The 22,676-nt window shown below is 44.9% G+C and overlaps 1 protein-coding gene across 1 annotated transcript; it reads right to left on the bottom strand.

Annotated features, from left to right (window-relative positions):
- Positions 1-234: 234 nt before the first annotated feature.
- Positions 235-22,676, bottom strand: LOC138472245 (E3 ubiquitin/ISG15 ligase TRIM25-like). The gene is made up of 2 exons (XM_069610324.1): positions 22,167-22,676; positions 235-1,878 (listed from the first exon to the last, which is right to left on the bottom strand). The coding sequence occupies exons 1-2, from the start codon at positions 22,674-22,676 to the stop codon at positions 235-237; spliced, it is 2,154 nt and encodes a 717-aa protein (XP_069466425.1).

Genomic DNA, 22,676 nt, shown 5'->3' with positions numbered 1-22,676 from the left:
ATAGTGCCACATTGAAGAACAAATGATAAATAGTCAACTTGCCTTTTTCCATTATTCATATCATATTCAATATTTTGGAGGTTGTGACAATTATTTAATAAACTATTCTAGATGTGCCTGTCTTTTTGGATTTAAATGTAAGTTATGACTGAGATGCATAAACCCAAGATGTCGTAAAAGGTCAAATTAAACTAAGTATTATAGGGGTTCGTAGTTAATTAGGCAAAACCCCTATTACTTCTTAATTGTCTTGGCCCAGCTGGTTAGTTTTTTCAGAGGGCACACTGCCAGAGTGGTGTTGCTTGAAAACACCCAGAAAGCAGGATAGACTGCTTCAGTGAAGCGGGCCTTGAACTTATACAGCAAGGTTGTTTTGTTAGCAAGAGCGAAAAAATTGACGTGCCCTTCGTCGCAGTTAAGCAACACACCAACTTTATCTGGGCTGGGAATGTGAAGGATTTCTTCAACATCATTATGCCATGCAGAGAGTTTGGCATTGAACCACTCAATGCGCCTAGACACCTTATTTCTCCCCAGTCGGCTTTCAGTACCTCTGCGGTCGATGCTATTGTAGGAGACACCGATCCCGCAGAAGTTACTGCTCCTTATTTCAACTTCCCAGTAGTGGATGCCTCTTGCAAAACCCTGGTAGCCCAGTACTTGGGAGCAATGGGTAAACCTTTGAGGGTGTTCATTGTAATTCCGAGGAGTGTCCGTAACAGCAATTTTGGTATTTCCTTCTGTAAGCACTACCCTTTTGTGTGCCGTGTTAAAATCCAGCGAAAGATTCTCTGCATACTTCAGGAAGTCATCTCTAGATCTCAAATTGGTATCGGGTAAAGATGGCGTGTCAGCTGGGTTGCTTTTCTGGGGTTTATACTTCAGGAAGTCATCTCTAGATCTAGATCTCAAATTGGTATCAGATGAAGATGGCGTGTCAGCTGGGTTGCTTTTCTTGGTTTTATCTTTCTTTCTTGGTCTTCTTTTATCTAGCCCTTCCACTGGTTTGTCGCTTTGATCAGAATCATTTTTTGGTTCATTTTTTGGCACCTCTCCTCTTGTTGCACTTGGTCCTCTCGCTGCTGGTGGGCAGTTCGGCCGTTGGATCTTCTTGAATGACGGCTCGGATGGTGGCACAGGGGATTCTTTGCACCCATCTGGTGTGGTCCTGTCCCTTCTGCTTGTCTGATTTCTTAACATTTCTTTCAGACAATAAACACTTCTAGAGATATTGTGCAACAATGTTTCATCACAGTCGATTTTTGGTACATAAGCATCTTTAGTTGAACTGTCATTCAACTTTCTTGCTTTCATTAAAAATATGATATCATCCTCTTCACTTAGTAACATATCCACTTTATCTTTATAATTTTCAAATTCCCTCTTTTTTTTATGCAAGACATCTTGGGTATAGGCAAATTTGTTTTTGACTCGTTTTTCCTCTTCTTCAATAGCCCTCATAGCATTTTGCTCCTCTAGTTGAATTATTGTGCTGATCTCTGAGAATTCCTCTTTCAGCACTGTCTTTCGCCTGTTGACTGCATCCAGCACTTTCAGTTCCTGAGATGACAACTTATCGAAAGCACTAGAAACATTTTCAATTTTATCATGTAGTGTTGCGCGGCGGCTCCTCAGATTTTCCTCTCTCTTCCGCTTGGCCTCGGGCACCGTGTCGGTCTTGCAGGCTTTGTGGTCGGTCAGGCAGTTGCAGCAGAGGCATTGGCCGTGCTCCACACAGTAGTACTCGAGCAGTTTGTTGTGCTTGGTGCAGGTTCGCAGGCCCAACTCCGAGCCCCCAAGCGGGTCGTGCAGCCGGTTGTGTGCAAAGGCCTTGCTCTCCAGGTGCGGCCGCAGGTACAAGGTGATAAGAGACTGAGACTGCCTCGAATACACTGACTGAACAGTTTTGCACACTTTCGCACGGCTCCCACTCGCTTCTGTAATTACCTTATCTGTTCAGCATGAGTTTTCTCCGGCTATCTTTCTGAATTTGGCTCCCTTGAAAATCAATCCCAGTGAGAACAAGCGTCTGCCGTTCTCAAACTGGGGTTATTGCCTGGAACTCTCAGCTTTTGCAGCAGGAATGCCCCAGCCAGGAAACAGATCCTTCTCCCAGCTCTGCAAGATCTCCAGCAAAGTTCTAATCACAGCCTCTAGCATGATACTTGCTATGACGCTGCTCCAATCAGAATCAATCATGTCATCTCCTCCCTCACTACACAATGGCTCATTTCTACAGTGGCAATTGTAACAAACTGATTTCCTGTTCCTTCGAGCTCTTTGCTTCCTGTAGTTATGTGGACAGAGCAACAGAGAAAAAAAATAAAAAATAAAATGAATGTGCGTTTAAAAGTTCACTTTCAAAGTAGGCCTAATTCTGCAGTGGAGACACATTTTTATTACTGGGTTATGTTAAATGAAGTTTTATTAGTCAGGTTAGTTGTTAATAAGGTTAGTTATTAATTTTCAAATGTGTCTCTTGCAACATAGGCATTTCAGGTGAAAAATAGTGTGCATTTTGAATGTGCAGATGTGTGCTTTTAACTGTAAAAATGGATTTGCATCTTATATGTAAAAATCGTTTTTGACTGAATAGCCTGTCTTTACTTATATGTCCATGTTACTCTGGCAACACATATAGCAATGCACCACACCCATGTAGTGGTGCTGCATAAAAAAATGCTACCTGTGCAGTAGTGCTGTACTCTGTGCTGTAACACGCCAAATATCCTTACAGCGGGGAGACAGTAACAGTCCTACTAGGCCTTGTGACATTTTGATTGTGCAAGTACAGTATCAAGAAGTGCAGAGGGAGGGTGCAGGTCAGGGCAAAGGAATGGGATAGGGAGAGGGGGGAAGAGGGAGAAGTGCAGGATGGAGGGCTCCCAGGGACCAGGAAAGTTCTATAGGGAGTCCAGGAGGGCAAGTGCCCAGGGGAGCAGGGGTGGGGGTCAACTTGTGCAAGGACGTGGGTGCACCAGACTCAGTAGTCTAGTCGGGAAAGGGTGCCCAAGGCCAAGTGCTGGTAAAAAAGGGTGCAGTAAGACTAGTCAAAAGAGGGCCTGTCCCCTGTAAGACTCATTAGGGACTCAGGCAGCCAGTCGCAGCGACAGGTGGAGACTAGCAAGAGAGGGGGAGAGGGAAGGAAGAGGAGAAAAGGAAGGTCTTGAGAAGATTCCAGAACAAAAAGAGATCTGGCTCAAATCGGAGAAGGGCAGGGATGCTGTCCCAGAGGGATTCTCCTGCCGAAGAAAGAGATCTACCGCCCACTCTCTGCTTGGAGAAATGTCTGATCTGGAGCTAGATGACCGCAGCACTCTAGCAGGGAGGTATTTAGAGTAGGGAGAGAGCATTAGAAGTAGCATGGTCCTAGGCCTCAGAAAGCCTTGTGGGTGATGCAGAGGGTATGCAGAGATGCTGTCTCTAGGCTTGAGGCCAAGGATATGTGCAGACCAATTTGCAATTTGTCAAAGCACTGAATCGAAACCATCCTGTAGGTCAGTGTTCTTCAGACATTTTTGGCCTGGGTCCCTCCTTAGCAAAATGTGTGCAAGCGGGCACCCTCAAAAATGCCAAATTGAAAGTAAGTCCAAATTGCTATGAACTATTGTGGATGGTCACTGCACCCTACTCCCAGTATAGTGCCTGGGCTCACCCACCTGATCCCATCACAGTCTCTGGGCTCCCTCATCCCACTCCTAACCCAGTCCCTGTGCTCTCCCCTCCCCACTACAGTCCCCGGGCTCTCCCCACCCTGCTCCCACCGATGTCCCTGGCTCTCCTCACCCTGCTCCCACCACTATGCATTACTCCCCCATCCTGCTCCCACCAGAGTCCCTGGACTCGCCCACCCGCTCCCAGCACAGTCCCAGGACCAGTTGCGGCCAGTGAATATTTTAAGTGGAGGAGAATAATTATTTCTCCCAGATATGCCACAGCAACCGAGCATATTGAGGGAGCCCGAGCCAATCAAGGAGGGGTTGCGGGGGGGATTAGCCCCCTGGGATTTTTTTTTAAATAATGGGTTAATACGTGGCATTTTAGAGCATACTTTTAAAAAACATTGGCTAAAAAGCCAAACCGTTTGCAATTGATGCAGAAATAAAGAAATAAATGAACACAAATGTACCTTTGCCCCGGGCCTGAAGTTTCCTTCCCAGCGCTTCAGCTCCTGCATCATGAACAGTAATCAGGAAGCAAAAGCTTCCTGGTCCCTGCACATGGGTGCAGGGGCCTGAGTGTGGGTGCAGAAATCCCCCGCTACAGCCTGCCCTGCCTGTATGTGCAAGGAGGCACAGGAGCTCCCCCTCACACATACAGACATGCAGTTCGCCATCCAGCATTTCCAAATATGCTATGCAAGGATGGTGAAGCAAAGCACCCTGAGCCTTGCATGGCTCATTAAGCAGGTGCGGCTGGTGAAATGAGCTGTTCCCTTTCACAGTTCAGCCAGCCCAGGTGCACTCCCTTAGCTGGAAAAAGTAGCTGAGGGAGTGCTCAGTGGTTCACTGGGCTGGCTCCTCGGCTCCTCTATAATGGTTGTGGGGGCCACTGGTTCGACGCCCCCTCGCCCATTACGGACGAGCTGCACTTTGCAAGATACATTTTCGCGCTCCCCAAGGAATGCAGCTGCACCCCCCAGGGGGGGCGCACCCCACAGTTTGAGTACCTCTGCTATAGGCGGATATAGGGATAATCCTTTGCGCTTAAACACAACTTTTCAAAATCACTTCTGATTGCATATTGGCAGAGAGCTTCCTCAACCAGTCCCTCTTACAGACCTATGATTCCTTGCCTAGGAGAGGGCTACTGATCCTGTGGCATCAATTTGCTTGCCCTACCCAGTTCATGTTGTCTCATGGCATCCCAGTTAAAGCACCATCTTAAAAGATTGCTTACAAGATCTAAAAACACTGTGCAGACCCCTGCCTACAATCGACCAACATATTGTTGGGTTTCCCTCTGCATTCACAAGGAGATCATCTCTCACCTGGCCTGTTGTATGGAGCTAGATATTGTGACCTGCACCCACATTGAAGGCTGCCATTGTAGTGAAGAAAACCTTGTTGTCTGGACGTTTACAGCAGGTGAAATGTAGTGCTTCATTGCGCCTCCTGACCAAACATGTACTTCCCGGCCCTTCACATGACTATGGAGATGCAACTGATGCTGCTGTTTTGGTTGGGAACTGCCCTAACAGCATTTCTGAAAGGGAATACACTTCCCATCTTTTTATGAACCCATCTTTGAAAACATTTATCATAATATCGCTGAACCTTTAGGAAGCCCTGCAAAAACCATGAGAAAACGGGACTGAACACCTGGCTTCACATTACCTGTCTGTGCAAAACCCTTAGATAAGTGCTAAATAGCCTATGACTTCCATGATCCCTCACGTTTGACTATCCTTGATAGGGCTGACGGGGGCTGCAGGCCACTGCTGGTTGCCCATCACTGCCTTAGATTGTGGGCTATGAGTCTTGTTACAAGGCCAAGCCAACTCACGTTGCAAGAGTCCATGACTAAACCCAGGCTGCCTCTATTATCCTTGGTGTGCAGCTTTACTAGAGACTGGTAAGAGACTTATGCATACAGTGTTCAGGAGGAGCTATTCGTGATTGATGTTGCTTGAGTGTGATTTAGGAGTGAGATGCTCCTGCATTTCAATGGAACCCCCATTTTTGCTATTGTTTAAATACCAGTTACATCTTTACCACATTTCATGTATTTGTTGAGATTTATATAGTGCAAGCCTAGCTGGGAAGCAACCAAGCACTGCACAAAGGGATCTTCATCCAGAGTGTTATGCACAGGTAGCCGAGTAGCTCGGAAGAATCTATGTGATCACTGCACTGCCTGTAATGTCGACTCAGATTACTGTGCAGAGCAGTGATCAGATAGATCACATTTGCCCACATGCTGCAGCCGGCAATCCTCCAACCTGCACCCCCCACTTACCTTTTCTGCAGCACACCCCTGTGTGCGCCGCTGACTCCCTTGGACCCCTGCGGCATCTGTTCCTCCCTCTTACGTGGGGCGGTGCTGATGCCGCAGGGTCCTTTTTTTAAAGTTTATTTTTTATTTCTTACCTACCGCTTACCGTAGGTAAAAAATACAGGGCGCCCCTCTGCAACCCTCGACCCCCATAACACCAACTAAGGGAAGCAGGGAACACCCCAGCAATCCCCACTCACCTTAGTTAGTGTAATGGGTTCAACATTTTTACTGCGCTCAGGTGCAGTATTAGTAATGTCACCACAATTGCGGCAACATTTTGTTATGATTCCGCTCAGAAGGGTGGGAAAGGGGAAGTTGGGCTCTGGGGGAGGTGAACCATTAGGCCCTTTTAAATGAGGTAGCGCCTCGTAAGATGGATGGGGATGCAGAATAACTCTTACACCAATAATAAGACAGACACAGGAAGTTGGCAAAGGTAATCTGTTTTATTCTCAATTGCCTAAAGCAGGGAGTACAACAGACATCAATGGATGTCTCAAAGCATAATCTCAATGCATCACATAATAAATAACACTTTTATAGTAAAAACTCATACGTGACATCATACTACGTGGCAAACTAAGATAACTTATTTAGGATTGTGGTTGGCCTATGGGGAACATCTAAGTATACTTTCTGTAGGGGATTAGATTGTGATTGGGTCTCTATAGTTATGTGGACAACTTATTCCCACCCCTTGCGCAAGTCATTCTCAATATTTGTTAGATACACAACACACCATTGGCTCTCAAACTATAGGACCTTTCAATACATGGCCCTCTATAGTTGGTTGTCACGCTTGTACCTGTCTGGGATATTCGACTCGCTGGCAGCACGCAAGCTGGTACCCCAGGTGGTGGTGGGTGGACTTAACCATGCCTCTCCACCCAATTAGCCCATCATCCATCATCACTCATGCCTTCTGCCATTTGAATTGTCTTTGAACTTGGCCTTGCAAAGTATCACTGCTCCTGAGAATAGAAGGGAGTGCGAGCACGTTCTTATCTTCAAGTCTCAGTGCTGCTTGCCCATTTTATATTTCCATTTACCCTATGTGACAGGAGACCCCATTTTAGCTCCTTCTTCGCACTTAATGATATTAAATGAATAAAACTTGGCAATCATAGTCTCTTTCTGTTGCACCTTAACAAGAGCTTGCCTCGCTTCTTACGTTCTTTGTATCTCCTTGAATAGATAACCAGTTCTTGGCTGCCCCAAGCCTTGAAACTGGGCCAGCCAGCCTTATCGATCCTTCCTCGATTTTCAGCTGTTTTCTCTGCTGTGCCATACTTCAGCCTTCTCTTTCATGGGTCCTGGCTTACTAAAGTTGCAACATCGAATATCCAGATTCTACACATGCATATATATATATATATATATATATATATATATATCGGCGGCACCGCCTGCTGTCTATTCACTACGTATATCCAGCCTTCATGATTACTTAGTCTATGTGCGTTGCAACATCGGTACAGTTATAAAAGAACTTATATTTTCTTCAGTGCTCTTCGCATGTGAAATCTTCATTTCACACGTGAAAGGTTAATCCATTCTTTATTTTGTCATCAGATTCCATAAGGCCTATGCATTCTCTTCTTCGACCATGCTTCTTAGTGTATCATCTTCACCTCATATGACGCCACGCATCTTCTCTTTTATTCATTTTTACACATCTTCAGGGATCTCTCTTTAGATACCATCATCTCTCCGCGGGTACATTTTATAGAGCTTTCTCAATGGATACCTTCTTTTGAAGATCTTTCGCGGTATGGGTACCATTACTGGTATTGTGCATGTCGCAATTTCCGGCTTCCAAAATGTAGGCAGAATAGGCCTGGGACTTCTAGTAGAGGCATTTAGCTCCTCCGCTACAGAGGGGATATAGAATTGAGTGGAGTGATCAGTGACTGGTCAGAGTTCTTTGATGAGTGAAGTTTTAAGGTCCTTCTGGAAGTGCAGGATAGAGGGGGGCCAGTTTTATCTAAGTTGTCTTTTGATTTTCTGTAGTTTTTCTGAATTATATTTTAATGCTAATTTTCTGTGCATGACAGATGTTTTTATTTTTATAATAGCCTGCTAAAACAGACCTTATTTTTATAGCAATATTTTATGCACATATCCTGCTTCAATATGAGCTCTCTCATGAGCCCTGCACTTCTACAACACACAGCCTGAGCATTCGGCCTCACTACCAAATGATGAACCAGGAGTTCTCGTAAAGACCATGTTTGGAATCATACCAAGATAATTGCTTGCTCGGTCATCCTCAAGGATAAAGAGGACCACTATTGGATTCTTCCTAACCTCCCTCATGCGTACAAATACCTTTTCTCATGTTTTCTGCATATGAGACACAGAGACCCTGCTGTCAGGAGTGGACTGGCCTATAGGGGCCTCTAGAGATTTTCCAGTAGGCCTCTGCACACTGGGTCTCTTTTGTGTGGTAACCTATTTTATTTTCACATGTTCTCATAGGAAAAGGGTTGGGCGTGCTGGAAATGTCTAATATGGGGGCACTTTGAAAATTATTTCCTTTTAGTTCCGAGCTCACCATTGCCTACCGTGTGGGTGGGGGGGGCACTGAGTTATTACTGGTTCTAGACCACCTCAAGTCCCTAATATCTGGAAAGAATATCACAGCAAGAGATATCTAATCTAATTTTACCTCTTTTCAACCATTTTTAGGCTCATAGGGCCTCATTACGACCTTGGAGGTAGCCATGGTGATATTAGCACCATGGCTGCCTCCAAAGTGGTGTCCGGGTCCGGGTAGTCGGAATGGGGACTTACCGGGTCATTCCAACCTTGGATGACTCGGTAAGTCCCCATTCTGAATACCATTCCCCATTCCCATTTGAGCCCCCATAGGGATCAATGGGAATGGGGAAGGAGCTAATAACAGGCCCGCAAGTAGCGGGCCTGTTATTAGCTCCATGGTCCCTTAGCAGCTCCCGAGGTCCCTTTGACCTGTTAAGGGACCTCGGAATGCGGCGGTAGGGGGTTAACGGCACAGGCATCCTTGCCGGTGCCGTTAACCCCCTACCGCCGTACTCATAATGAGGCCCATAGACTTTAAGTCATATGCAATCCACGCTTTTTGACCGGGTAGCCTATCATTGTAAATAAGGATGTCGGTTTCGATTACTGATTGGGTGCCTAAGGCCATGGTGGACACGATTACTGACTCTGAATAGAGGCATAATGCAAAATGCTTGGGATGCAAAGCATGACACTACAGAGCGACCCTGGCTCATTTTAGAACATTACTTAAATATGCATATTCAGGATAACTTGGATATTACAAATGCCGCTGGTAGAACGCCCACATCATTGTGTTCGAGCTTGCATTAAAAAGAAACCACGTGGAAAGTGTTAGATTTTGTAGGATGTGACTATATTTTCTAAGAAAGTGAGTCAGAATTAAAGGTGGAAACCAACTCACCCAGCACTCCGGGTAGCACAGGAGAGAGGCATGTACCTGCAACCTTAATTAAACGAATCTGTTAGCTTGCCAAGTAAAGGTTGAGGACTTCACTTTAGCTTTTGGTATTGGAGATCAATGCAGACACAACATTAACATAACATGTGAGTGCAATACTGCAGTAGAGATGCCCATGATCAGTTTTTAAGGAGTTATTAATAAGGTATTTATTTTGACTAAATAGCTGGCGGAATCATATTTCTCATATTGTATACCTTTTTTACAGGAAAACAGATTGTGGGTTGAAGTTAGGGATATAGAAAGGGGTGGCATGGGGGTACGCGAGGTTGTGTGCAGAGGTTATCTCCCCCCACATGTTCTGGTAAAAAATGCAGCAAATGTGATTTGACCAGTTAAAGTCAAACACATTTCATAGATTTATTTTAATTTTATTTTATTTACTGGGCATTTATAATGCACCTATACAGGATGTGTTTAAAGGCACAACAAGACAAGAGGAGGTGGCGGGGGGGAGGGTTGAAAAAAGCAAAAACTGTCCTACTCGGCCTTGTGAAATTTGGATCTTGCAAGTGCAGTAACAAGTAGTGCGGGGGAGAGGGGAAGGGGTACATGCCGGTCAGGGTGGAAGCTTAGTTTCTTGGAACAGGGTAACCTCTGGACAAGCCAGACCAATCAGGGTAGCGATGGTGACGGTCAAGACTAGGTCTCAAGAGGGGTGAGGGTGACTGAAAGCCCGCAATGAGCACACAAGGAAAGGCACTTACAAATTACTCCAAGCAGGTGTTTGGCCTTTGTAACATTGACCATAATAAAGAATCACGATAAAACTCAAGTAAACCAACACATCACAATCAAATACCATTTATATACAATCACCGAAGGATCTAAAGAGTTCGAAGCACGAAATATGCAGACCACCTAGATGGGGAGGAAAACAGGCAGTGCAAGTAATCGTTAGACCCAGTTTGCCTTCAAAGGCCACCTAACTAGAAGAAAGTCCGAGCCCTACGAAGAATGGAGCCTTGTGCTCAAAAGTACTTGCACACGCTGGTGCCAACGGGCCAAGGGAAGTCTCTTCAAGGAAATCAGGCAGTTCAGAACGGTGAAGAAATGAGGACGAACAGATCTCCGCTACTCAAGTGCGGCCTCCACTTGTGGGTAGAAGCAGAGCGCGAGTGCGAAAAAGGCGTGCTTTTTAACACAGCGAGGAAAAGCTACAGGCTACTGCAGGAGGGCGACCGGTTCCTAGTGTTGCTACTCACCGGTCCCCGATGCAGGCAGACCTAGGCTTCTCCGCGTCAGTTTCAGTGCTGGCAGGTTCAGATACGAGCAGGGGACGTCTCGGCGTTGTGTAGATTGCGTGGCAGCAGAAGTTAGAGTTGAGGATGTCCCAAACGCAGTGAACCCGCACAGATTGTTACCACCGCAGGGCAACGAAGCGGCTGTGTGTATTTCAGCCCAATGTACACTTCTCACTTCAGACCTGGGAATGCCAAGTGTACGAATCGTGTGAGAGTGTCAAGGACTCGGAATACAGCAGCAACCTGACGGCGGTGACAGAGCAAGACTCCTGGGTAGGCTGGTCAGTCCACTGGATGGCCCAGAGACGCTTCCGAAGGCTTACGTGCAGGAGATGATGAAGATGGCGAGAATAGTTGTTCCCACTATTCCAAAGGGTCGAAGTACCAGTACAGGCCTTCTTGTTCGATCAGAGGCAGAATGGTCTCACAGGGCGATAACAGTGCAGAGGAGCAGTCCTTCAGCGGGTCACCAGCGATTCCTCGGTTCAGCCTCTTAGTTGCAGGATACTTGGCTCCTGTATCCGTCGTTCATGAGAACTCAGAAGATCGACATGGTAGTGGTGTTTCCAGCCTCCTCTTATCCAGAGTTCCCTTCGTGCCAAAACGGAGAGGACCCAATGGGAGATCTGCTCACAAAACCTATCACTGTGGTCCCAGGCATTCAAGAAGCACTAGACTCTCTGCACCCAGGATGTGTATTGGAACCAGACATCCCAGCCCACATCCTGGAGGCTCACAACAGGCCTGTAGAAGCAAGCAAAAGCATCTGTGTTTCGCGGGAAAGTACATGCCCAAATAAGGATGGCCCCGGGTCGGCTCGACCTGCGGGAAGGTGAAGGGGCAAGACGGTCAGCGGACAGGACAAAGAACCTCGTGGCATGGCCATTTTGGAAGCCAGGCCACCCATTTTGGCCAAACGCGAGAAGCGCGGTTAACAGGGCAAAAGGGGTTCAAATCACAAAGAAACAATTGCTGCCACCAGTCCCGTCCATGACATACTTGCACAGTTAGTTATAAATCCATCGAGAGTTTCTAGGATCTGTAGAATGACTAGAGACCCAAGAGCGCGGTAATTTAAGTTACGGTGCACTCTTGTGCCATGTTGCGCTGAAGCTGCAACATGAGAAAAGAACTACGGAAAACAACGTTTCCCGGTACTGACTGTCTTAAGGGCATGTCAGTTTCCCCGTAAGAATGGAGCGAAAACCCAGAGGAGTGCGGCGGAAGGCTGCGCTTCTCTGGCAAAGTCTAGATCAGGGTGTAAAACAACAGCAAAAAGTTTGGGGGTTGCCACATGGAAGGAAAATGACCTACAATATGAAATCTTTCCTAGCAGAAGGGTCCATGGGATCAGTGAGTGACAGGGGGGGGCAAGTTGACGGATCCAGGGGAATGCAGAGCGTGCAGGGGAAGGATTGTTCGCATGCTAAGTGTGAGGAACAGGGCTGGAAGGGCTAAGTGGTGCAGGCCCAACCAGGCTAGCGCAGGGGGGAGCGGAAGGCAAATGATGGTTGATTGCAGTTGTAGACTGGACAAGGGGGGGCCGGTTGCCCTGTAGGAATATGATGGAACTGGGCAGCCAGTCATGACGGGACATTCGCAGGGCAGGGGGTGAGGAAAAGAGAAAGAGAAAAGGAAGCTCTTGAGAAACTTCAGAACTTACGGAGATCCAGCCTAAGTCTGAGAGGGGCAGAGAAGCCATTCCAGAAGGAGGCACCTGCAGAGGAGAGAAATATACCCCCACTCTTTGGAAAAGCATCTGATCTGCAGAGAGTTGGAACTAGAAGACCAAAGGGTTCTAGCAGGAAGGTATTTAGGAAGATAAAGTTGTCTGTAGCTGGGCTCCATGCCCTGGAAAGCCTTGTGAATGATGCAGAGGGTCTTGAGATTGATCCTTGCAGCAACCGAGACCCAGTGGAGAGATTTTAGGGCTGCAGAGATGCAATCCCTGTTCTTGAGGACAAGGCTAATTCTCCCAGTCCTATTCTCCATTAGTTGAAGAGGGTGAAGGGAGAAATGAGGCAGATTGAGGAAGAGACTGCTTCAGTAGTCCAACCTGAAGGTCACCATAGTTCTGGAGACATTGAGTTTCTGGGGGAAGGTGAATGCTTCTGAGAAGGTGCAACTGAAAGTGGGCTTTCTTGGCATGTCTGTGATGTGAGGAGAGAAATATAGAGGAGAAGAAGAAGAAACTAAGTTTTTATTGTCTCACAGGAGGGTGGGGGTCAGGGGGCCCATGAAGAGTGGCCAGAGTGTGAGAGGAAAGGAGGGAACAGGGGGCCAAATGAAAAGGACCTCTGTCTTACTGGCATTAAGGCAGAGGTTGTTAGGAGTGCACCATGCCTGAATATGATATGATATCATATGATTGTTTATTTATAACACGCTTAATACCCAGAGGTTTCTAAGCGTGGACCCTGGGATCGAACCTGTATTGCTCCATGCTGTCTTGCTTCCAAGGTGAGCACGTTGCCCCTGAGCTATCATCCCGAGACAAATAGCAGTCAGGAACGAGAGAGAAAGAGGTGGAGTCAGAGGAGGGAAGATTGAAGGAGAGCTGCTTGTTGTCTGCATAACACTGGAAGTTAGGAGAGAAGGAGGAGATCAAATGGGCTAGAGGGGACAGGTAAATGTTGAAAATCCTAGGCGAGAGTATAGAGCCCGGAGGGACACTGCAGGGGAGATGGAGGAGAGAAAAGGGCCCAATTGAAACTGAGAGGGTTGGTCAGAGAGGAAGGAGGTAAACCAATCCAGAGCCAGGTCTGTGATGCCAAGGATATCAAGAGGCAATTTATAAGAGTGGCATGATGGACCGTATCAAAGGCCGAGTAAAGGGCACAAAGGATGGGAGCGGAAGGAGAGTTGGAATCGAGATTTGAAAGCAAGTCTTAACAGGTGTTCAGGAGTGCAGTTTTCATGCCTCTGGCCACTCTGAAGCTAGACTGGTGGTCATGGAGACAACCACCAGATTCAGTGTGGTAGATCCTTTAATATAGCACAGACCTATTGGGGCACTAGACAAAGAGCACCTATTGTGGTATGAGCATTTTGAACATTGTATTGTTCTTATTTCAGGAATCATACATTTTTGATAGAATAAAATTATTACTTTAAACAAACCGCATTCCATATAAAAAACATCCAGGATACATCTTCAAAAAGAGACTTAACAAGATACCTACCACGCGCATTTGCTTTTGAAGGATTTAAGTTTTGCAATGGATATACCATGCACAATCAATACACTTTGCAACAGCTGATTTAACATCTGGGGGAAGTTCATATTTTAAACAAGCATTGGCAAAACCAACAGTTTGGAGTTTTGTGTAGGTATTGGATCAGCATTTGCTTGCCACTGATAAAAACGTGCTACCACAGCCATAAGAACACAAACGCTGGCAAATTGAGTGATTACATTGGCATATGATTTCAGTACCTGGCAAATACTTATCTAATATCTCAAGCCAAAACTGTTGTCTTTGTCACTGCTTGTTTTTCACAGGACTTCAGTGCAAGAGATGTATATAAATAAAGTGGCTAAAGGCGCACTATGGTTAAGACTTTTTATTACACCAGTAGCCATTTACAGCTGCAATTTATACATTAACTATCATCAAACTGCTTATGAAAACACTGGCAGTCCTGATTTTACTACTTGATAGAGGAAGCTCAAAGAGAGCCCACAGGGTTGTGTTTAGGGGTGTGTTTAGGGCAGAGAGGGGCAAGAAATAGGTCGAAATGGCCATAGAGATTAGCATGGTCATGGGCAGTTAATAGGTGGGCAAATAACCAAACAACACCAACAAGCTTTGTGTCCCTCCTCCATGTCATCTCCTCCTACCAGTACTCAAATGCAATAGTGTTGGCCACCTAATAGCCCAAACTAAAAAGAACACATAGCATCTGTCACATTTTCCATTACTTTCTAAAACTGGAAAGATGCACTTTCTTTTGGCCTTACCATATAGTGGGCAAATGAGCATGAAGTGCGGTTCACATTCTATAACATTTGTGCAAATAGGGCATGTATTAGTTTGGTTCTCATTCCATTCTATTCAGAAGTTAAGGAAGCTAGTGGAAAAATATGTAATCTAAATGTAGTGAAGAGTGCTCTTTTCCTCAGACTGGTCAAGAAAATTAGGTAATTTCTATGTCCTCACAACATTTTTAGAACCAGATACTTAATAGATTCGGCTCCGACTGATTTCTTTTTTTTGTGTTTTTTTAAATGATGCAAGGCCCAGCCATCAAATGTATCTAGTATCATCCTACAAAGACTCAGTTGTCTCTACTAATCACCAAACCACTTATTTATGAGGGTACAGACATAGTGAGAAATAGTCAGAATAACATTATTTTTAAATAAACCTGATAGACAACTGGAAGGAGGTCTAGCTGAAGGTATGCTGGCATGGCGGATGTGTTCTGGGGAAGAGCCAGCAATTGTTTCAACAATCTCCGTTCCCCTAGATGTATTGTGGTGATTGGGGGTATGTCCCAATAACTCAGCTCCATATAGAATAGCACTATGTACCTGTGCCTTGTGTACCCCTAAAATAGGTAATGTTTCTGTTCCACCAAATCTATATGCAAAGCTCAGAGTAGCTCCAGGTCTGCTGGAAAGAATGTACTTGCTACGGTCACCTTGTTCTTTCCACCAACCATTAACTGTTAGTCTTATTATCAAATAATCAAAATGGTTGGCTTGTTTAATTCTCTCTTCCCTAATTCAAAGGGAATACTAATTGATCTAGTAGGATGACAAACCATCAAGACAGGTTTACTCATATTCACTTTTTGTTTGCACTCCTCACAGAATCTAGACAAAATATCTAGTTATTTATTAATATCAAATGGGGTTTGAGATCAACACTATATCATTGATAAAGAGTAGTATGTCAACTTTAGTTCCTGAAATCTTCGGGGTGCCACAAGTTTTTTTCTTAGACAAGGAGAGCTAGATGATTAATATATCAGTTTTAAAAAAGAGGCGCAAGAACATGTTGTGCTGTACTTTACAGCAGGTGTGTCAATTACAAACCAGATGATAGACACCATGATGCATTGAGAATATAGACAAATCAATGGATACAATACAATAATGCTTTTATTAATATAATTATTATTAGTTTATGCATATCCATAGTTTATAATTGGACAATTTGAGGCAGCATTAGAGAAAGGGACTTTCCCAAGACACACAGTTTTGAGTAAAATGTTGTGTTGGGGTTACAACACTAGTCTTCAGGTTCCAAAGTCATCATCACAAGCACTAGGCTGTATCTGCTTCATGCAGAGTATGCTGGCAAAGAAAGGAACATGATTGGTAGCATCCTTGTTATACATTTGTCCCACTGAAAAAAACATGGTGGCATTATGCACTGATAAGATCTGTAATCTTTTGTGCTCCAGATGTTTTGGACTACAACTCCCATCAGCTCCAACCATCGTAATCAATGCTGTGTAATTATGGTATTTATAGTCCAAAGCATCTGTTGAGCTGCAGGTTGCATATCAAAAAGAATTGATCAATTTGAATGGTATGATGTATTGGAAGGCGGAGGAAAAGGTGGAAAACAGCTGAGTAACCGGATGTCTCACCTTCAAGCACAATGCAAGGATATGTTATGGTAATGGTCTTTTATACTGCAACAAATCACCACATCAGTTTCAGAGCACCTAGGTTTGTCCATGGAGTGGTGTACTCATCCCAGCCAGGGGTATCCCTACCATTATCTGCTTGAAGAAGGAAAATCAGCAAAGTGAAGATAGAAGGATGGAAAAGTAGAAAATAGATGCTAAGAAAATATGGGGTGCGGGAGGCAGCTGGGGAAGAATGTTTTGTGATAGCATGGGTGAATGTAAGTCTTATTATTTGGGCTATTGTTCTGCAAAAGAGAATAGGACGATGTGTCTGTAAGAGTTGTGATAATTCGGTTGTTTTGCCGAGGCAGATTTGGAGACTTGTGAGTAATCAAACAATGTAATGTTGCATTCATGAGGGGATCAAGGGACAATCCTGAATGTTTGTTTTCTTATTTGCCTTGGCATCTCTATACCTTTCACCCCAAGTCAAACTCTGGAATGTTAATCTTGGGACTGCCATCGCTGTGCCAAGAGTGATATAGTCGAGAATAGACTGTGCAGAAAGGTTCATGCTGTTGGTAACAAAAGGCAAGGGAATGGAGTGTTCAAGGCTAACATTTTAACATTAAAAAAGCCTAGCACCTTGATGCCACAAATGTTATTAAGGTGTGTAAGCCATCAAACATGCTTTGTTTCAGTACCTTGCCAATACATTCAGTACTTCTTTACTTTAACCGATGTATGTGTCAAAAGCAGTCTTATATCTGCTTTGGATGGCTTTTAAATATGTATTTGACCCCAGGCTTCACCTGGCACTGTCAAAAGGCATTAGCAAATTAAAATGAAACCCAAAAGGAACCAGCTTGTGGCGTCTCTTTATTTAAAGTTACTTTCACAGTTGCAAAAGAAGTGTCACTTCACACTAGTCTTAAACTGATTCTATTCAAGGGAAGGAAACGTTCCAGGGGAAGCAGATCAGAAAAAGTGGCAGTAAAGTGTTAAACCCCACTTTTTCCAATCTGCCAGATTTGCGTATATTTGTATTTTAGGGGTTTTGCTGATATTGAAAAACTCAATACACAGTGAGGCTGGTATGTTGAAAATGATAGGCCTGAGTGAGACTCTAATGAACTATATGCTGACTTGGTTTGTTCATTAGATGATTGAGTAAGGTTCTGTTGAACTATATGATGTCAGTGATGTGAGGCTTGAAATGACCCTCCACTAATTTGTACGATGGATTAGGGGAATGAGTAAGGCATTGTTGAAGTGTATTGGGCCCCTATTGCAGATGTTGAATGTGACTCAATTAAGGTGTATGAAGTTAAGAAGGGGGATTAAGTGAGACATCATTTTAAGTGTTAAAGTATGTGGAATGAAGTGTGAGGCTTGAAGGTCTTTTAAAAAAATAACTTTATTTATAGAGTGCTTGACATTACAACAGAAGACAAGAATAGCAACAATTACAGAAATATCATTTCACATACCTTTTTATACACATTGATTCAGCAGCATTGAAGCCATATTACAGAGCAGTTGCTGGCGGTTACACAAACCCAGAACATTAAGTAATTGCAAAATGGGGCCCATATATCAACTTGTTTACAGTTTCTAGGTTGTAGTAAGGACCAACGCTCCTCTTGGTCAGGTGCCAATGTAACTTCTTGTAACCAGTGTGCGACAGTAGGGCAATTGGGTTGCAGCTACAACAACAATATACCTCGGACTGCCAGTACCATAGAGAGGCTCGCTAATCTACGGAAGCTCTGTCCAAGCCGTTCAAACTTATGGAATAAACAGTTAAGTGGGGTGGGATCAACAGTATAGTTGAGTATCTTGTACACTATAACACACACCCTGCTCCAGTTTTCCCCTAGCCTTGGGAAGTCCCAGAGCATGTGGTGGTATCTTGCTCCTCCCGGGTGACATCTAGGGCACAGTGCAGAGTGGTTGCGAGAAAAAAAGGTGTAGTCTGGCGGGGTGTAGTGAAACTTGTGTAATATCTTGAATTGTATCAGGCGGAATCAGGAGTTGAGGGATACTGCTTGAGACATCCGGCACATAGTTTCCCAAATCTGGTCAGTGATGTCTATACCTAGGTCTTTGGTCCAGGCCTCACAGTTCTTCACAAGGGGCTTTTTGCCTCTAGACTGCAGCAGATCGTATAGGCTGGCAACTCTGCCTCAGGCAGAAGTTCTCCCCTTTATGTCCAATAGTGGTTCATCAGGGGGTAGTGTAGGGAATTATGCCCAGGTTTTCTTAGCAGCTCAGCAAAGCCCGGCATATTGTTGCCAGTGGAAGGGATGCCTCCACGAAGGGCCCGGTATATGTCCTGAAATGTAATAAAGGACCTCAAATTGTAGAACTCCCCTATGTTTGTGAAACCGTCTGATGGCCACCGTCACACAGCCACTTTGTTTACACTAGGGAATAACAGGAAGAAATTCCATAATGGCAGATCACCATCGAAGGGGTGGGGGTTGTTGAGCATTTTCCATATCTTGCCCCAGGCCAGTGCAGTTGCTGCAATGGGGTCACTGATCCCAGGGTCTCTCCATATCGGTGGTAGAATCAATGAACATACATCGCAAGAGCCAGTCGCGTGTCACTCGATTTTAACATGTGGGTGGTGTGTGTCGTCATCAAACCAGTAGGTTGCATAGTACGCCTTTGCTGCAACCCAGTTTTTCTCAAAGTCAGGAACCGCTAGTACACCCTGTGAATAGGGTCTGGTTAATGTATCCCATTTTAGTCTAATGGCACCTGCGTGCCGTAGGAAGCTATTAATTGCAACTTTCAACGTGTCAAAGAACTTAGTGCTTGGCCATGTTGGTATATTCAGAAAGCTATATAGGAGCTTTGAAAGGGTGATCATTTTTAACAGTGTCACTCGGCCTGCTATTGCAAGTGGAAGTTTCACCCAAGCATGAAGTTTGGCTGTGAGTTGGGGTAGATACACACCGTAGTTGCGAGTGTACAGTTCAGTCGGGTGTCGTGTCACTACTATCTCCAGGTATTTAATTTCCTAGGGTGACCAGGCAAATCCCATAAGATCTAGCAGTGCAGTCATGGTATTGGTAAGTGGAAATAGTTCAGACTTGGCGCAATTGAAACATAGACCAGACAGAGTTCCGAAGGATAGTACCTCGTGCATAATTGGGGCTAGATTTAATGTAGGGTTTCGCACATATAGGAGTGCATTATCTGCGTATAGTGAAATAATTTCGGGTTCACCTTAGAGTCTGATTCCTCTTTGGGCGTGTCTGCATCTGATCACATCTGCCAGAGGTTCCATCACAATGGCAAATAATAAGGGTGACAGTGGGCACCCCGGCATCATCCCACTCTGGATGTCCATGGGATCTGTGAGTGACCCGTTAACATTGATTCTAGCAGATGGTGACGTATATAGCAGTTGCACCCATGATATGGGCCCAAGGCCGAAGTTACATTTACCCAGTACCACCCACATAAATTGCCAGGATACTGAATCAAAGACTTTCTGTATATCAAGGGCCGCTGCAACTGCACGTGTCTCTGGGTCTATTTGAGCCAGAATATTGAACAGATTCCTTAGATTAAGTGCCGTTGATCTTACGGGAGCAAAGCTGCCTAGTCTGGATGAATGATGTGTCTGATGTAAGGGTCCAATCTAAGGGTTAGTACCATTGTGGATATTTTCACATCAGTATTTATGAGGGAGAGGCGGCAGTATGAACCGCATTGCTCAGCTGGTTTGACAGGTTTAAGCATAACTGTAATTACAGCTTTGAGTAGTGTGGGGGGGAGTGCACCCAAAGGCGTAGGACTCTCCCCACAGGGCAGCTAACCAAGGAACTAGGTGGGATTTAAAGTGCTTAAAGAATTCCATCATAAAACCATCGGGTTTGGAGCTTTTCCGGATGGGCATTGATGGCACTGGATATCTCATCAAAGTATAAGGACCGATCAAGGATTTCTCTAGTCTCATCAGATAGTACTGTTAATGGTAGATTGTCTAGGAATCTCAGAGAGAGCCGTTGCGTCTTTGTTGGCATGTAATGCTGTGTAAAAGGAGCGGAATACATCAGTAACGTCTGCCATGGTGTATACCAGTGTCCCAGTCATGACTTGTACATATGGAATATGGTGGCTGCCCGTCACCTGTCATGCCATTCTGGCAAGTAGTCTGCCAGAGTGCTCACCCTCGCTGTACTGCCTTGCAAGGCCCGGATTATCTAGGTATTTCAATTCTCTGTCTGCCTGTGCCTGAAATCTATCAAGTTTGGCTTTTATATCTCCCAGAGCTGTAGAGTTGGGCTCAGTCGTGTATTGTAGTTCCAAATGTTGCAGATTAGTCTTGCTAGCATGAATGTCACGCTGTATCTCCTTGAGCAGGCCTGGCTCATTAGCTAGGGCCATACCTCGTACATAAACCTTAAACGCTTCCCATAGAGCCCATAGAGATGCTTGTGTATCGACAGTGCCACTGCTTATCTTAAAATATTCATACACACGTTTCAATTTCACTCTTAAACACAGGATCAAGAAACGCCAGTGATTTAAATCTCCAGATTCGTCTCACTCCCAATGTGTCCTCCAGCGTCAGAGTCAGTGTTATCAGGAAGTGTTCCAAGAAGTTCCTGGGTAGTATGTCAGCATTGTTGAGGTGAGTCATGAGGGTGCCAGCCAACCACCACATGTCTATCCGGGAGTGGGAGTCATGTACTGTGGAGCAGTAGGAGTATTTTTGCGATGATGGTTTGAGTTTATTCCAGGTGTCTACCATCCCAAGGTCGGTAAGGTTCTCCCGCATCACCTGGGCAGCCCTATTAATTGATGGGCTTGCTTCTGGATCTGTCCAGGTATGTGTCCACTATAGTATTGAAGTCGCCTCCCCACACTATTGGCACTTGGGGATACTGTGCCAGTAACTCAAACACTTCCATGTAAAACTTGGGGTCATCTATATTCGACCCATATATGTTCAATAGTACTATTTCCTGTTGTTTTAGTGTACCTCACACTAACACATAACGTCCCAGCGGATCTAGATGTGCCCGTTTGTGGACATATTGTATTGACTTATGGATAAGGGTCATAACCCCTCTACATTTTGTCGAATATGTGGTGAAATATTGCTGTGTGCCCCAGCTTTTAGCAAATCTCTTGCAGCTTGAAGTCAGTGAGTGTGTTTCCTGCAGGAAAAGGATATGTGCCTTATGTTGCTCTATGTACAGCTGGGGGCATCACATTTTTGTCAGATTGCCTAACTCTTGAATGTCCAACTCATAAATTGTAACAGCTCAACTTCCACCGGCCCGTGTATAAAAAAGGTCCTGAGGCCCTGTGGGCCAGGATTCAGACCATAGAACAGAGTCTTAACTATGTAGCGCTGCATCTCACCAACTATTGCATCAATGTCAAGCATTTTTTGTATATTCATCCCATAAACACCACCCCCACCCTCACCCCTCTCCCAATTAGAGAAGTGATCATCCCTTTCGCAACAACCCAACAACATCTGCAACTTCGCATGGGAGGCTGTTTGCCGACTTTGGATAGGCATCAACACAGCTTTCCTTTACATTTCTAATATGAAAAATAGGTTACGGGTGCATACTTCCCAAGCATTCAAACTCTCAGTCAAGAGAAACAAAAAATTAATGACTATCAACTCAGGGGAAATGCAGTGTAAACATGTGGTTACTTGGGATCTAATGTCAGGGCTGTAATTGAGTCCAATCTACCGGAGATCTTGGAGTTGGGAGCATGTATTGTCTGGGTCACCCCGAGAAGTGGTCATCTAAGAATTTCATCACCTAGCATACCATATGGTATAGCATACCATATTTTACATTTAGATCGCAGAGCCTCTTCTTAGTAGCCACAAAGGTTTTGCGCTCCTGCTGCACAATAATTGAAAAGTCAGGATATAGGTGGATTCTGTTGGAGCCCAACAGTAGCTCGCCTTTGGCTCTTGCTGCTTGCAATAATGTGTCTCTGTCTCGATAATTGAGGAGATAAGCTATTATTGGACAAGGAAGGGATCCTGACTTTGGTTTGGGGGCAAGTGAGCGGTGAGCTTGTTCTATTGCAAATTGCAGTGATAGCTTGGAGGCATCCAGTAAGGAGAGAAGGGTGCATTCCACAAATTCCTCCATAGGTCCAGGAATGTTTTCTTCCAGTACTCCTATTATTCTTAGGTTGTTATGCCTTGAGCGGAATTCAAGATCCTCGTTCTTCTTGCCAAAGGATAGCACTTGTCTCGAGAGGGAGGCAACATCGGCTCTAATGGTATCAACCTCATCCTCAGTCACACCAATTCTCCTTTCCACCTTTGCGATGCGGGTTTCGGTCTTTTCCAT

Source organism: Ambystoma mexicanum, chromosome 8 (assembly GCF_040938575.1).
Source record: "Ambystoma mexicanum isolate Mex_15411 chromosome 8, UKY_AmexF1_1, whole genome shotgun sequence".
NCBI lineage: Eukaryota > Metazoa > Chordata > Amphibia > Caudata > Ambystomatidae > Ambystoma > Ambystoma mexicanum.
Note: the sequence above shows the minus strand (reverse complement) of the source record. Positions and strands in the feature narration are given on the sequence as shown.